Here is a 17,759-nt window from a genome sequence, read left to right as displayed (position 1 = left end):
GGCACTGTCTGAATTTGAACTCAGATCCCTTGCTCATAAATACAGTCTCTTTGCTTCTTGCTCTCACAGATGTGATTATGTGAAAAAGAAAGATGGTCTCTCCATTATTAATCAAAAGGAATAGAATATTTTGCTTTTAATAAAATTATTAGAGAAGATGGGTCATCCCACTTATTGCTCCCCATTACTTCAAAAACTATGTGACTTTGGGCAAGATACTTTATTCCTCTGGACTTCCCCCCCTTTAAAAGAAAAAGTTGAACTAGATAGTTGCTCAGGTCCTTTCTAACTTTAAGCTGTACTTCTTTACCTTTCATATGACCTAAACCTAGACTAAATCTGAAAAAAATGGACTTTGGATCTAATTTTTGGTACCCATCATGATAGTGATGTAGAATAGAATTCAGGTACTTTAAACTAACTGTATTATTCAGCAAATTGGAGAAGGGCAACATTTTCTCAAATATTTGTGGCAACACTCAAGTAACCTTTAGCTATTAGGTATATTTAGGTATATTTCTTACCACAATTCATTGAGATTCTGGAAATATTAAGCAGAGCAGGGTGATGAAATATCAGAAGTTGTCATTTTAGTCCATATTAGCAAAAAAAATAAGTTCAGAAATTCATTTCAAGACAAGGTCAAAAGCATCCTTATTTAATTTATGTATGAACATATATAAACATGCATACATATATATGTATATATTTGTAATGCAACTCTTCTTTTTACCCATCTGACCTTTCTATCATCTGAAACCAAGCTACCATTTCCTTTGTCTCCTCCTTCTTAACCTTTAGGGTTTTTGATAGTCTTTACTTATGACCCTCACTTCCTTAACACTATACCTTCCTCAATTCCTTGTTTTCTGACTTTTGTTCCAGACAAGTCTTCTTAGATTTCTGCTTCCATTGTTCTTATTTTCAAATCCAGTGGCCTTTTTTCTGTTCTCATCCTCTGTAACTTCTCTTTGACATATGATATTGCTGACTCCTTTCTCCCTTGTTCTTTTCTCTCCCTTTGACTTGTAGAAACCTTTACTTTGCCTGTTTAGCACTTCTTTGAATGCACTCCTCTGTTAACTTTGTGAGCTACTCATTTCCATCCCCAATCTTAAATGTAGATTCCACCAAGATTCTTTCTTTTATCTATTTTTTATACAACATATTGTCTTAGTAATTTCATCTGCTATCATGGATTCAGTTACTTCATCTAGGCAGAAGACCCTGAAATTTATCTCTTTCTCAAATTCCTTCCCAGTGGTCTAGTCCAATATTTCCTGATGGATATATCTATCTCCAATTGGCTGTCAAGTTCATCATGCTCAGTTACCTTGATTCCTTTCCTTCTCCCTTTCCTTCCTTTTGTCCTTTCTTCCACTCCTCCCTACATTTATATCTTTCATTTGCCAAGATTTGCTTATCCCATCTCCATAATACTTTCAAACACATCCTTTCCTTTCGTTCAGTTCAAGTGTATATGTGTTCTAGTTTACAGTAATAACCATAATTTGTCAACTGCTCTTTCTGCCTCTGTCTATTCCTCCTGCAATCCCTCCTTCAACCACTCCCTGAGTAATATCCTTGATCATTACCTCTGATGTTGTGCATCTTATGTTCTAAAATATTCAGTAATTCTTCCTTCCCTAATGAATAATTCACACAAGGTCCTCCATGGTCTTGACTTCAACCTTCCCTTCTAACTATATCTCACATGTATAACTGTTCTTGTACTCTACTTTCTAGCTAAATCAGACTGTCCTCTCTTACTGATCTGCCCTTTCTCATTTTTCTATCATGTTCTCTTCCATGTCTAGAAAGTACACTTCTTGCCACCTCTCTGATGGTTAAGGCCTCTCCCTTCCTTTAAGATCGAATGTGAGTGCCACCTGCTGCAAGCCTTTTCCAATTCTTCTTTCCATCTCACTAGGCCAAGTTGGAAATAATCATTCCCTATTTCCAATTCTTCATAATACCTTATCTGAACTTCTCTGTGGCTCTCCCTGCATCATAATTATTTGGGGGCCCATCTTTTCTCCCCTCTTAGATGTAAATTCTGAAACTGTGTCATTTTTCATCTTGGATCCTCAAGGTCTTAGCACCAAGCATTGCATATAGAAAAAATTCAACTATATTTATTGTTGGACTGAACCAAAATGCTTCAGGGCTATTAGTTAATGCCCTGCAGATGAAAATGAAAACAAAAATTCAGCTACTTTCATCCTAATCTGTTCCAGAAAAATTTGAAGAAATTAAAAAAGAAAGTAGTAATCAGTTGAATGTCTCCTTTTTCTTCTTGACACATATGGTACAAAACTGATTGGGGAATGCAGTTCATTCAGTTACTTTCATCCTGATCTGTTTCAGAAAAATTTGAAGAAATTAAAAAAAGGAAGTAGTAATTAGTTGAATGTCCCCTTTCTCTCCTTGACACATATGGCACAAAACTGATTGGGGGATGCAGTTCAAGAGCTCCATGCCTGTATGCTGATTATCAGTGATACATGAAACAAGCCAGAATCTTACATCCTATACTCCCATCCTCCCAGAATAGGTCAGTACAGTCAGTGATCACAATATGAACATGGGGTATTTCCATTTCCCTTTTTGACCTCTATTCCCTATTGGACAGACATGGACAGACAGCTAGGCATCTTTCAGTTTTTTCTGCATAGATGAACAATTAAATAGGATAGAAAAGTGTGCATTTTAATAGCCAAATTAACCCAGTATTTGACTTTGGTCTTCCTCTCTCTATGTGATACTTACAAGTGATTCAAAAATATTTTTCTCATTCTAAGCCACCATAGGTAGATCATGACCTACCTCATTCAATAGTCCAAGAACTAAATACAAAGTTTTTTAGATGTTTTTTCTAGCAGACCTAATTCCTGGAAGTTATTAGGGCTTAATAAATGTTTGTTGTATTGTATTTAATTTTCTTGTTTATAAGGTGATAGTGTATTTCAAAGTAATTTTTTTCAAATAATAAGTATCTTTTTTATTGACTATCTCTCCCTTACTCCCTCTACTACCTTGAGAAAATTTTAGAACATATACATATGCACATATACACAATCCTGACTCAAACAAATCCTCATTACATATCTATATAATATGGCAAAACAAAACAATTCATAGCCATATCTGAAAATATAAAGGAATTTTCAGAAGGAATTTAGTTCTAAAGTTTCATTGTTATTCAGGTATTTTTCAAATGTGTTCCATATTTTATGACTCTATTTGGGGTTTTCTCAAAAGCACTGGAGTAGTTTGCCATTTCCTTCTTTAGCTTATTTTACAGATGAAGAAACTGAGGCAGATAGGATTAAATGACTTTCCCAGGGTCACACAGCTAGTAAGTGTCTGAGACCAGATTTGAACTTGGGAGATGAGGTTGACTCCAGGCCTAGAGCTCTGCCCAGTGTTCCACCTGGCTGTCCTAAGTTTTAGTTTATAAATATGTAACTGGAAAATCTTTGTTGTTAATTGCATTCGTAGATTTAGAAGTGGAAGAAGCCTTGGAGGCCGTCTAGTACAACTCCCTCATTTGGCAGATGAGAAAACTCAGGTCGAGGAATGTTGAACAAGTTGGTCAGCTAGTAAGCGTGAGAGGTAGAATTTGAACCCAGGTCTTTTAGTTCTTTTAGTTCAACAGCTCCACATCTGCATCCTTATTATCAGTGGTACATGAAACAAGAACGACTGTTCCCACCAAACCATGCTGCAAACTCCACTTTGTCTCCTGTCCCTCCTCCCACTTTTCCCAACAGTCATGGGAGAAAATGTGGGTAGATGCGAGAGTGACTGCTTAGAGTGAAGTCCAAGGGGAAAATTTGAGTTTGAGAAAGTTAGCTGTATAGATTTTGTGCCTAACTCTATCATATAAAAAGTACCACCAAAAATAATGATAGATGTGGGGGCACAGAGAGCCTTGGATCAGGGTATGCTATGGTTTCTATAAAGTTTACATTGCAGAAATGAGTCTACAGGAAAATAAACAATGGATCCAGTCAAAGCCAGGGATGGAATCACTGGGGGAGGAGTTCTGGCAACTGGAATTGAGTTGTTGCTTCAGGTGATTCTGAGGAAAGATGTTTGAATTGAGTCTGGTGGAGTATACTTGGCAAAGTTCCTGCTTCTCTGGGATTCAGGGAAGATAGAAGAGAAATGTTTGAGTCTGTCAGTGAAGGTCGAAGTGGGAACTAGTTCAACAAGCTTTTATCACATTGCAGTATAGTAAGTGCGAGACTCTGTCCATGGTGCTGGAGATAGACATGAGGAGGGAGAGGCCTTTTCTAGGGATATTTAAACAGTAAACAAATAAATACATTTACCATCAATGTAGGAGACTAGGGAAGGTTTTTTATAGGAGTAGATATTCAGGATGAGCCTTGGAAAAAACTAAGGGTTCTGATAACCTGAGCTGGGTAGGGAGGCATTTCAAAATTTAGGGTTAGTCTAGGGAAAGGCACTACAAGGGGAAATAACAGTGATATAAAAGATTAGAGACTTGGAGGACACCAAAAACAAGGACCTAAGCTTGACATGGGTTTAAAATGCAGTATTCATGAAAGGTTGTGAATTCTACCTTTCTTTCTCCTTCTAGGTATAGTTTGTACCTTTCACAAAATTACTACACAAACAAACCAAGCAAACATGTAAGTTTTACATGCTGCACAGTGAACACGAGAGCAAGATAAGCCAAAGCAGAGAAAAGGAAAGGTGGGGGTGATTCCCAGAGGGTCCATCTCTGAAGGACAAATCCCCCTTGGGTGATCCTCTAGGAGAAATGGCAATGCAAAGTGACCCAGAGAGCTGGCTGAGCCTAGGCTGGTTGCCTTGCTTCCTTCCTTTGTGTCCATGGCTTCTTCCTTCCAAGTATTAATGATAGCGGTCTACCTAGATCTTATGTCATGGCCAGAGTTTTGTGACATCTCACCATTATAATAGTAATAACTAATGTGTAGAATTCACATAATAACAATGATAATAATTACTGACATAGAACTTAGACAATACTTACAACAGTAACTACCGTGGTGACAATAACTGACACATAAAACTCATATGATAATAACTGTCATATGAAACTTATAGAATAAGGACAATTATAACTGATATGAAGAATTAGAGAATACCAGTAATAATACCAAGGTTAATAATAACTGACATGTAGAACTTACAGAAAAACAATAATTACTGACATAAAGAATTCAGAGAATACTGATGATGACATTTAGAATTTGAGTTTGGCAAATGCTATTTTTTGCTTTAAGATTTTTGTTTTCCCCATTTACATGTAAAACAATTTTTTGCATTTGTTTTTAAAACTTCGAGTTCCAGATTCTCTTCCTTCCTCACTTCCCCATTGAAAAGACACATGCAACATTATATAAGACATTTCCATAAAAGTCATGTTGTGAAAGTAAACATCAATCTCCCTCCCCCCCAAAAACAAAACCCTCAAGAAAAAAAAAAGTTTACTTCAGTCTGTATTCAGACACAATCAGTTCTTTCTCTGGGTGTGGATAGTAGTTTTCATCGTAAGTCCTTCAGAATAGTCTTATCTTTGTTTTGCTGATAAGAGCAAAGTCATTCACAGCAAAGATCATCTCACAGCTTTGCTATTACTTTGTACACAGTACATTTCACTTTGCTTGAGCTCATGGAGAACTTTTCAGGTTTTTCTGAGAGCATCAGGCTCATCATTTTTTATAGAACAAAAGTATTCCATCATAATTATATACCACAGTTTATTCGCCATTTCCCAGTTGATGGGCATCCCCTCAATTTCCAATTCTTTGCCTTGAGAAAAAGCTGCTATAAATATTTTTGTACATATAAGCCCTTTCCCTTTTTTAAAAAAATCTTTTTTTGGGATTCATGCCTGGTTAGTGGTATTGTTAGGTCAAAACATATGCCACATGCTTTAATGCAGTAATTCACTTGAATTTTACAATAACTCTGGTAAGGCGGGGACTACAGTTGTTAGTAATTCCCATTTTACAGAAGGCTAAGTGATTTGCCCAGTCACACAACAAGTAAAATCTCTGAAGCCCAGCCCAGCACTCTAGCAGCATGATACCACACTATCAAGCCAAGTCTTTGTTTTTACTCTTTTCTCTCCCTTTTTGGTTCCTTCTTCTTTGTGTACTCATGTGTATATTTTTCAAAGATTTATTTTCCCACAGAAGACAGTGGATCATGACAAATTTCAAAGTCTAAACCTGGGTGAAAATAACTGGAAAACCTTGTCCCAGCATCTTCCAATACTGTGCCCATAGTGAGCCTTCCATGAATGTTGTTCTGAGTACCCCTGGGCTTCTCTCTTATGTTCATTTATCTGTCTCTTCTTTCTTCCATATGCTGGGCATGAGATGAGATTAAATTTCATTTTCCATCATCCATGAATAATAGCAGTCCAAATAATATCATCCATTAAGAGAAGAAACCAGTCATATTTATGTGATGCTTCAGAGGAGCACATTAAGCTGGAATACATGCAAAAACCCAAACCACTGGTGATTGCTATTATGAAATATGCTATTGCCTTTGAAATGAAACAGGTGAATCATCAAATATTAATTTCCTACTGTGACAGCCTCAGATCCTGAAAAGATGCCATAATTAGGAGGCTTTTTCCTCCCAGATGGTGGGAAATACATTCACTATTATGGGCCTTATTGGTAGAAAGTTAAGAACGACTCAGGAGCCAGAGTAGCCCTTGATTACAAGCGTGATTCCCAGGAGCACCCTACATGCAGTGGCTATGGGCTCATGGGACCTCAAGGTCAATAACAAATATGATTCTTATATTGAATGTCATGGCAAACTTCAAGTTGCTAAAGGAGCACTGGCAGAAAGCATCTCTGGTCAAGAAGTCATGATTTCCCCTCTTACTCTGTTACATAGGTAGGTCCCGGGTTGAATGTATCTTTTGGTAATTATGGCAACTTCTGTTCTCTCCTGTGCTTGCAGGACAGTGACCTTGAGGCATTGGTCAAGTGTTTGGAAAACGTCCTGGCATGCAGTTCCCTAGGTGAGTTGACATCAAGTTTTCAGATTCTGTTATAGCATTTGATAGAGATCACCTCCTTCTGTTGGATCGTTGTATATTGTACTATGTTATTGTATAATGTTAGACACTCCCAGCTATTCCTCATATTTGTAATTCCATCTCAGATGTATTCATAACCAAACAAGGGATAGAAGCAATTACAGGAGATAAGATAGATAGTTTGGATTACCCTAAACTGAAAAGCTTCTGTACAAACAAAATTAATGTGCTGACAGGGAAGCAGTCAAATGAGAAAAAAATCTTTGTATCCAATTTCTCTAATAAGAGTTTATTATTCAAGACATATAAATAAGTAGAGATATGTCTCTGTTAACTTCCATATCTTACATCCGTATCTGTAGGTATGTATAAAATCAAAAGTCATTCCCTAATAAATAAGTGGTCAAAGAACGTAAGGGAACGGTTCTCAGAAGAATTGCAAACCATTAACAGCCATATGAAAGAATGTTCCATACGCTAATAAGAGAAATGCTCATAAAAACAACCCTGAAGTTTTACCTCACATCCTACAAAGATGACAAAAGATGGGAATAATCAGTGTTGGTGACTTATAGTAAGCTAGGAACACTGATGCATTGTTGGTGGAGCTGTGTATTGGTACAATCATTTTGTAATGGTGCAAATGAAAAGAGTAAAATACACACATACTTTGATCTAAAGACTCCCCTACTAAGCTTATAGCCCAAAGAGGCCATTGATAAGAAAAAAGTTGCATATACCACCAAAATATTATAGTATTTTTTTGTTATAGAAAAGAATTAGGAAAAAATAGGTGCTTGTGTATTGGGGAATGACTAATTGCGATACATGAATATAAGCAAAATATTATTGTAATTTAAAAAAAGATGTGTTTGATGAATACAGGAAAGTATGGAGAAATCTACATGAAATTATTTTGAGATAAGTAAGCAGAGCCAACAAGGAAATATGTTCAAGCACTAACGACGACAATGTAAATGAAAAGAAGAAGAAGAAAACAAAAGTGAATGTTGCAAAATTATAAAAAACAAGCTTAACTCAAAGTAGAGATATGAGAAAATATCCTGCTCTGTTGCAGAGGTCCACATGTATACTACATTGCACATATTTTCAAACTTTTCCCGTGTACTTATCAGGTTTGCCAAATTTCCCCTCTTTTTCTTTCTTTCTTCTCTTTCTTTCTTTCTTTTTTTTTGTCTTTAAAAATATTTATTCTATGGAATGGTTTTCTGGAAGGGGAAGGGAGTTGGAGGGGAGGAGATTATGGCAATATGAAAGATACCAATAAAAACAGTTAAAAAAAGAAATTCCATCTACTACCTTTGCACCTTTATCTAAACGGTCCCCCAAGTTTAGTATGTATTGCCTTCTTTCCTCCACCTCAGAAGCCTAGCTTTTTCAGGGTACAATTTGGTTTCCCTTCTATATGAGGTCTCTCCCATCTCCCCAGTGATTAGCACTGCCTCTTTATTGAAATTACTTTGTATTGATGTGCTTATGAGGCAGCACGGGGGACATCTCTGAGAGAACTCCTTTATTCTGAAGTTAGCCTTACCACTTACTAGAGAGATCTGTGACCATCCCTCTGTTTGATATTATATTATTAATAACCCTTCCTCACCTTCCTCCTGATCTCCTCAAAAAGCCTCATGGGCCCTTCCATGGTGAGAAGGCATTGGGAGGACCCTGGGAAGCTCTCCTAATTCAGTGTGAGGTCTGCCTGGCCCCACATAATAAGAGATTTTACAGGATTTCCCTAGCAGTGCGATCTCCCTGACTCTTACATTATAAAGAAATAGATTGCTTTCATTCAAGCTGAAAAGACCGTAGCCATGAAGGTCAGCCAGTTATTGAAAAATATTAGGTCTGAAAAACAAAACTGAAATTTCTTTAGGGGTGTCAATCTCAGCAGATGGAATATGGCCCTTCAAGGATAAAATCTTGTTTCTGAATTCTCTTTCCAAATAGCTTTGCTGTGATTTCCCCTAAATTCCAGATAACAGTTATCCCTCCACTATGGAGGCAGGAGAGGGGGATGATCTCACATGGGAAATGGCAGCACTGGACTCTCAGAGGGCCTGTGGACTTTGTCCCAGTATAAAGACAGCTGGCTCAGGCAGTGGCCAAGTGAAGGAAGATCATTTGTTGAGCCCTTGGCCTGATGGTCATTATTATTTTCGCACTGCAATATTAGGATCTTGCCCTCTCAAGGATGTATAATCTGCATCTCCCTCTCTGAGACTCCGCCCAACTCACAAGGTGTCTGTTTAGCCTCTCCTGATCTGTCCTAATTGTTTTTAAGTCACAAGTTTATAAGGATGGCCCACTCTTGATCCTCTGTGATCAGGGAGATCTCAAATGGCAAGAAAAGCAAGAATAATATAGGAAATTGTAATGGGGCAGAACTCTGAAACAAGGATTCTTACAAGGTGTTAAGTCAGTGGAATTGATATAAGACAATGGTTATCTAGTTTAGCACGGTGCTTAATAGTTCTCTAAGTTCAGTATGATTGATTTAATCTTACAACAAATAATGGTTTCCTAGTGATATAATGATTGGTTTATACACAGTGTAGAGCATATAAACTGGGAGCCTCAGTCAGATTCATTCAGAGCTAGAGAAGATAAAGGACTGGAGGCGGGAACTCAAGCTCTCGGAGCCAAGGAGAGAGATTCATTCCATCTTTGGTCAGGCTCCTGGTGGCTCTCCTGGGGGACTGAGAGACAGATTCATTCACTCCATCTTACACCATTGTGGGGGCAGGCTCTCCTACTCAGCTTCTCCACTGAAACCAAGAATCCAGAAGACCTCTAAGAAAGCTAGCTGAGTACCAGGCAAGGAGACAAGACTTTGAAGGAGATAATAAAGAATTTGGATTTTAACACCTGGCTACTCTTGTGGTGATTACTCTACTGAAACAAAAGCTGCTCCAAGACCTCCAGAAAACCAAAGAACATTACATTTTGGCATCAAAATGTGAGGCTAAGGATTTACATTTGTGACCCAGAAATTAGGGTAAGTACAAAAATAGACAAGAAGGAAACTTTAAGGGCTAAAGTAATATTCCAGTTAAAATGGGACAAATGTTTAGAAAGGATCCTTCTTTTCTGCTTCAAGGAAAATGTGTAGAGAGCATGTTTAAACTCATAAAAAACCAAGGTTTGATTATAACTTGGGGAGGGCAGATCATTGGACTTTTAGAAACATTACAGTACTTGTCTCCTTGGTTCTTAAAGGAAAAAGAATTAGATCCAGTGGAGTGGAATTAGTAGGAGAGCAACTATGTGAATATTACAGTGATAATGACCCTGATTTCAATTTCTAAAGAAACACTTTATGAAATTAGTAGTCTTAAAAATGAAAAGGGAGAACTTTCCACCAATGAAGAGGAAATTAGAGAAATAATGAGTTATTTTGCTCAACTTTATGCCAATAAATTTGATAACCTAAGTGAAATGGATGACTACCTCCAAAAATATAGACTTCCCAGACTAACAGAGGAGGAAGTAAATTGCTTGAATAGTCCCATTTCAGAAAAAGAAATAGAACAGGCAATTAAACAACTCCCTAAGAAAAAATCCCCAGGACCAGATGGATTTACATGTGAATTTTACCAAACATTTAAAGAACAATTGGCCCCAATGCTATATAAATTATTTGATAAAATAGGGAATGAAGGAGTCCTACCAAATTCCTTCTATGACACAGACATGGTACTGATACCTAAACCAGGTAGGCTGAAAACAGAGAAAGAAAATTATAGACCAATCTCCCTAATGAATATTGATGCTAAAATCTTAAATAAGATATTAGCAAAAAGACTACAGAAAATCATCTCCAAGATAATACACTATGATCAAGTAGGATTTATGCCAGGAATGCAGGGCTGGTTCAATATTAGGAAAACTATCAATATAATTGGCCATGTTAATAACCAAATTAACAAAAACCATATGATCATCTCAATAGATGCAGAAAAAGCATTTGATAAAATCCAACATCCATTCCTATTAAAAACACTTGAGAGTATAGGAATAAATGGACTTTTCCTTAAAATAATCAGCAGCATCTATTTAAAACCATCAGTAAGCATCATATGTAATGGAGACAAACTGCAACCATTCCCAATAAGATCTGGAGTGAAACAAGGTTGCCCACTATCACCGTTACTATTTAATATTGTATTAGAAACGCTAGCGTTAGCAATAAGAGCTGAGAAAGAGATTAAAGGAATAAGAATAGGCAATGTGGAAACCAAATTATCACTCTTTGCCGATGACATGATGGTATACTTAGAGAACCCCAGAGATTTTACTAAAAAGTTATTAGAAATAATCCACAACTTTAGCAAAGTTGCTGGTTATAAAATAAACCCACATAAGTCATCAGCATTCTTGTATATCACTAACACAATCCAACAGTCAGAGTTACAAAGAGAAATTCCATTTAAAGTAACTACTGATAATATAAAATATTTAGGAATCTATCTGCCAAGGGAAAATCAGAAACTTTATGAGCAAAATTACAGACCACTTTTCACACAAATTAAGTCTGATCTAACCAATTGGAAAAATATTAAATGCTCTTGGATAGGGCGAGCAAATATAATAAAGATGACAATATTACCAACTAATCCATTTATTTAGCGCTATACCAGAGTCCCAAAAAACTATTTTAATGACCTAGAAAAAATAACAACAAAGTTCATATGGAAAAACAAAAGGTCAAGAAACATTTTATACATATAACTTAATACAACTGGCTTTAAGGAATCATATAAGTTATAGAATAAGAAAAAAGAAGAAAGAACAGGAGAGGGAGGATACTGACAAATCAGGTGAAAAGAAGGAAGAATCAGATAAAAATGGAATTAAGTACGATTCTGATGAAATTAAGGAGTGTGGTGTTTCACAGTAGGAGCCATTAGAGCATTCCCCATCACCTGACCTACCCCCCTCAATTAACCCGTCATGGGTGGAGGGAGAAAGAGGAAGGAAAGGGGCAGTAACACAATCGGCACTACATATGAAGTAGCTTATGACAAGATTACAAAAAGCACTGGTTAAGGCTAAGAGAGAAGGATAGGATATATCTGATTTAATAAATGCATACCCTGTGATTGAAGAGTTTGACTCTTCAGGTCAAGCCAGGAGAAGATACACTCCTTTTGATTTGGAAATAATTAAAGATTTGAAAAAGGGTCGTACTCTTTTGAGGGCTACATCATCTTATAATTAAGATGGTATTAGAGAATTTGATTTATGAAATTTTAACTCCTAGTGATTGGAAATCTATAGCAAGGAGATGTTTAGAATCTGGAAAAAACTTATTGTGGTTTTTGGAGTATAGTGAACTCTGTAGGATACAAGCCCATTGAAATAGGTAAACTAGAGTTAATATACAAATCACCTTTGACCAACTAGAAGGTAAAGGTCAGTATGCAGATGCTTTAGCATAAATTAATTACCCCATAGCAGCATATGAGCAAATTGCTGCTGCTGCTATAAAAGCATGGGGCTCCCTCCCAGGAAAAGATGGAGGGGAAGCCTTCACAAAAATAGAGCAAGGTCCAAATGAACCTTTTGCTGATTTTGTTGAATGTTTGCAAGCAGCTGTCACAAGAACCACTGGAGAAAATGCAGCTACAGGAATTATGATAAGACAACTGGCTAAGAAAAATGCTAATGAGGTTTGCAGAAGAATTATATGGGAAATACACAAAGATGCTCCTTTAGAGGAGATCATAAGACTCTGTGCCACAGTGGGCACAAATGCCTTTTTTACCCAGGCTATGATGCAGAACATGAGAAGACAAGGTCCCTCTTGGCAAGGGACTTCCAGAGAGACTCGTTGATGCTTTAATTGTGGTAAATTAGGGCATCTGAAAGCTCAATGTTGGCATAAAGATAAAATGAGAAGACAGGGTGAGAGAATAGGATCCCAAACCCCATGTCCAAAATGCAACAGAGGCTTTCATTGGGCCTCAGAATGTAGATTGACCCAGGGAAATGAGAGGTGGGGCCCAACTCCAAGACCTCAAAACAAAAAACAGGTGGGACATGATGGCAGCTGAGGTTAAACTTAGAGAGTCTTCAGAAGTTCAGGACTCCGATGTGATCAATCAGCAAAGAAGCAATCAGATGGGAGAAAGGGATTACAATTGGGGAGAATATAGTCTTTTTAACCAAACAGAAGGGCAGTGTCCAGTGTGAGCAGCTCCAATGTAATTGCCAGGTGATGAGATCTACAAAGTGGTAAATGCAAAGGATGAGATAGGTTAACTGCTTGGGAGAAAAGGTTTGCTTGTATCTTTACAGATGGAGAAGGAATCCAATGGGTGCCAACAAGCGGTATTTGCCTTGTCTATCGGAGAGAGACAGAAAAAGAGAAAAAAAAATCTCAAAACAAAGAAGACCAAAGAAACATCTGACACTGAAAGAGCATGGCTGATAATGAGACTGTTACAGAACTTCAAAACTAGCAGGAATCATTGGATTCCCTGAGACATGATGAGACTATTGCAGGACTTCAAAACTTAGAGGAATCATTGGATTCTCTGACACATGAAGTAATGGTTTTGGACTATTTCTAGGACTTATGGACATGTATAATTCCTCATGTTGATTCATGTTGTTTGTAATAGCTCCTATGTTGATGGATTTATGTATGCCTGTTTCAAGTGAGACCCTTCAGAAACTCACTGTTTTGATTCCCCATTTTCCTTTGGTTTTCATCTCCCTTCCTGAGACATCAGGGAGGGCGTGATCATCTCCTTTTTTGGTGTTTTCACCCCTTTTCTGAGGAGTTAAGGAAGGTGTGATCACCTCCTTTTTTGGGGTTCTCACTTTCTTGAGAAGTCAGGGAGAGTGTGACCACTTTATTTTTTAAAATAAAAGAAAGCGGGAGATATTATGGGCCAGAACTCTGAAACAAGGATTCTTACAAGGTGTTAAGTCAGTGGAATTGATAATACAATGGTTATCTAGTTTAGCATGGTGCTTAATAGTTCTCTAAGTTCAGTATGATTGATTTAATCTTATAACAAACAATGGTTTCCTAGTGATAGAATGATTGGTTTATATTCAATGTAGAGCATATAAGCTGGGAGCCTCATCCAGATTTATTCAGAGCTAGAGAAGACAAAGGACTGGGGTGGGAACTCAAACTCTCAGAGCCAAGGAGAGAGATTCACTCCATCTTCAGTCAGGCTTCTGGTGGCTCCCCTGGGGGACTGAGAGACAGATTCATTCACTCCATCTCACACCACCATGGTGGCAGGCTCTCTTACTCAGCTTCTCCACTGAAACCAAGACTCCAGAAGGCCTCTAAGAAAGCTAGCCGAGCACCAGGTAAGGAGACAAGACTTTGAAGGAGACATTTGGACTTTAACACCTGGCTACTCTTGCTGTGATTATTCTACTGAAACGAAGACTGCCCAAGACCTCCAGAAAAGCAAACAAGAACACTACACGAAGTCAATTGTTTCCATTCTTTCCTACAAACACCATCAAATATATTTAAAGCACTGTTGCTTCTTGCTACTAATGGTTTCAGCCAGATTGGTCTGCTAGCTGTTCCACAAACTTGTCATTGCTTTTCCTACCACACTTGAAGACCTTTCTCTTCATTCCCACTTTATAGAATCCTTGGGCTTTTTTTATTTTTTTTTAGCATCTTAGCCCACAAACTTCCTCCTTTAGGAAGCCCTTCTTAACCATCCTGGTATTTTCTCCTTATTCAGAGGATCATATGAATCTTTGTTTGCTCTTCATGTTAGAGCCTTTGATCTCCCAATAGAATGTGTACTTTAAAGGTAGAGATTCTTTCATTCATACCACAAGAATTTGCCTTGTGAGAGGAACTTAATAAATACTTGTTGGGTTGGGCTGGATTGGATCAGATCCCAGAACTTTAGGGATCTTAAAGACCATCTACTCTAAAGGTGTCAAACTCCAGAATCAGTTTATAATGTATTTGGCTTGTTTTACAGATGGGGAAACTGAGGCACACCAAGTTAAATGACTTGCCCAGGATCACACAGCCAGCATAGCTCTCAGGCCAGATTTGCACTCAAGAGGATGCTCTGTCTACTTGGCATCCCCTAGTGCGTATCTCCAAATATGGGCCTGTTAAAACTTTGCCCTCATGAACAAGCCAGAAAAGGGAATGGAAAAGTACCTTAAGAAAACCCCATATGGGGTCATGAAGAATAGGACGTGACTAAAAAATGACTGACCAGTTGGGGATAGGGCAGAACTGCTTCTATTGGTGACAGGATAATGTGGGTCTCTTACCTTTTATCCCTGTGTCACCCCAAAGCTTCCATGTTACTCATGGGACATCATGAAGATGATCCAATTTCATCTTATGGGAGCTGCATCTCTGAAATTGCTCAGGTGTGCTGAGGCTATCCCGTTGCTAACCTATAATTACATTGACTGTGAGAAACACTGAGATAGGATAATTACACAATTATGGTTTTGGTTTATTAATAATTATGGCTGTTATTATATGCCAGAATGTTAATTGGATCCAGGAGAAGATTTGTACTTAAATCAATCACAGAGCGAATGCTAGCATTTGGGAAAGAAACCTCTGCAAATGAATCTGCACCTTGGATAAGAGATAAGAGAATTAAAAATGGGCATTTAGTTTTTGAAAATGTAATGTTTCTGGCTAAACATGTACATATTTTGGCAGTCAATCCTCAAAGATCTGTGAAATGCCTTCTGTGTGCAGGCATTTTGTCTAGCCCGGGGTGGGGGGATACAAAGATAAAAGAATAATAGACCCTGCCCTCAAGGAGCTTACATTCCAACTGAACATATAGGAATATATACAGTTTTCCCTCTCAGTTTGAAAAGAAGAAGTATACCAGGACAAATTATCTATGGGGATTCTCCTTTTCTGTGTTTAAATCACTTTCTTTCAGGCCCTGATTTCTCTCTTTTCAAACCAATTCAAAGGCAGTTTCTTCCTATCTGGCATTGCAGGAGGCTTTAGAGAACTAATGTGTTCATACCCAGTCAGCTCCAAGAGAATTCAAGGAAGATTTCCTTGACATTTAAGGTAGAAATCTATTTCAGATGAAAATAGTTCTGGACTGGGGAGTCAGGAGACTGATCACAACTGGAGTCCCGGGTCTTCCACTAATGAGTTATAGGACATTAGCCTCGTCCCTTTAACTCTGAACCTTAGCTCCCTTATTTCTAAAATATTAGAGTGTTAAGTCCTTTCCAGCTCTGATGTTGTAAGCGGTAGCTCTACAAGTGGCCCAATGAGCAGAGCCCTGGACTTGAACAAAGGAAGACCTGAGTTCCCTGGGTGACCTTGGGCAGATCATTTTAAAATGGGGGCAATAATAGCTCCCATCTTCCAGGGTTGTTGGGGGAATCAAATCAGACAATAAAGTGCTTTGTAAACCTTAAAAGGCTTTGCAATGCTGGCTAATGTAATTAGCTGTCTGTGATAAAGAGTGAGAACATCCAGTAGGGATATGGAAACAGTTATGCACTCAAGATCAGGGCAGAAGCCTGCAGGTATTTCCAGACTTTATTGAGGAGATATCAGGCCATATTCTAGATGCTCGTGTCAGAGGTGAGCTGTGAGAAACAAGCCCCTGTGTATGAGGAAGCTGGGGGGGGGGGTGAGGGAAGCTTGGTCAGATCACTAAGTCGGAGTGTTCATGTCTTCATGGAGAGAGTAGGAAGGGCCAGGGAGGGAGAGAGGAAGGAGGGGAGACAGGACATGGGAGACACAATGTTGAGAATAGGACAAGTGAGGAGGAAAGCCCAGGGATACACTGAGAGGGATTAAGGATCAGGATGTGCATCCTAAGGCCCCTTCCTCTACACAGCAGTAACAATGCTGTGGAGCCTCATCAGTTTCTGAATTATATATTGATTTCTCTGAAACACCCAGAGAGCTCCTTGTGAGTGAGAGACATAATTAGACCCAGAATTCAGGTTTATGAGTTTAAGTTGCTCTTTGACATGTGCTCAGCTTCAAATGGCAAGAGCCAAGTGAAAGTCCCAATCCTTATTTTTGCATCTTCAGTAGCAGCAGCAGCTGGAGCGCCTACTTTTTAGGCAGTTGCTGAGAATCCTCTGCCCTCTGAGGGCCTGACCCTCGACAAGCTGAAACAGGAAAAGATCCCTAGTAATGCAGGTGATCTCTGCTAAGTGCTGAGGCTTCTCTAGGCCCCATCCCACGGCAGAGCCTGCACAGCAGGATCTGGCACCGATCCTGCACCGATCCGACAGACTTCCAGCAACCTGTGGCAGTTACACAGGGCCGACTTGGAGAAGAACTCCTAATAATCAGAACGATTTTGGAAGGTTGTCTTGGGCAGTGGGTGGATGTCTGCATCACTAGTAGTTGTAGGGGGCTGCAGAGGGGATTTGTGATTCAAATATGGGGAGTGCAATAGTTGGGCTAGAGCAGGCAGTGCTCAGCAGTAAGTTTGCAGACGGAGACGATGAGATTCCGCTGCCGAAGGGTCCCGCTTCGGGGGCTGCTCCCACAGGAGCACGGTGGTGGGTTGTGCCCATTTCCAGAGGGCCGTTGAGGAGTGCCATCAGACAGGAAGGCAGCTGGTGTGGGGGACGAGGAGTGGTTCCAGTCCTCCTGAGGTTGGGAAAAATCCGTGGGGTCATGTAGACTCAGATACAACTGAAACCCCCTTATTGGGGGCATCAG

The 17,759-nt window shown here is 38.7% G+C and overlaps 1 protein-coding gene across 1 annotated transcript in view; it reads left to right on the top strand.

Annotated features, from left to right (window-relative positions):
- Positions 1-17,759, top strand: part of NEK11 (NIMA related kinase 11) — a 244,214-nt gene that overhangs the window by 168,653 nt on the left and 57,802 nt on the right. Inside the window, 1 exon segment of the mRNA XM_031940247.1 lies at positions 6,982-7,042. Coding sequence (XP_031796107.1) covers positions 6,982-7,042 — 61 coding nt within the window.

Source organism: Sarcophilus harrisii, chromosome 5, assembly GCF_902635505.1.
Source record: "Sarcophilus harrisii chromosome 5, mSarHar1.11, whole genome shotgun sequence".
In the NCBI taxonomy this organism is placed as follows: domain Eukaryota; kingdom Metazoa; phylum Chordata; class Mammalia; order Dasyuromorphia; family Dasyuridae; genus Sarcophilus; species Sarcophilus harrisii.
Note: the sequence above shows the minus strand (reverse complement) of the source record. Positions and strands in the feature narration are given on the sequence as shown.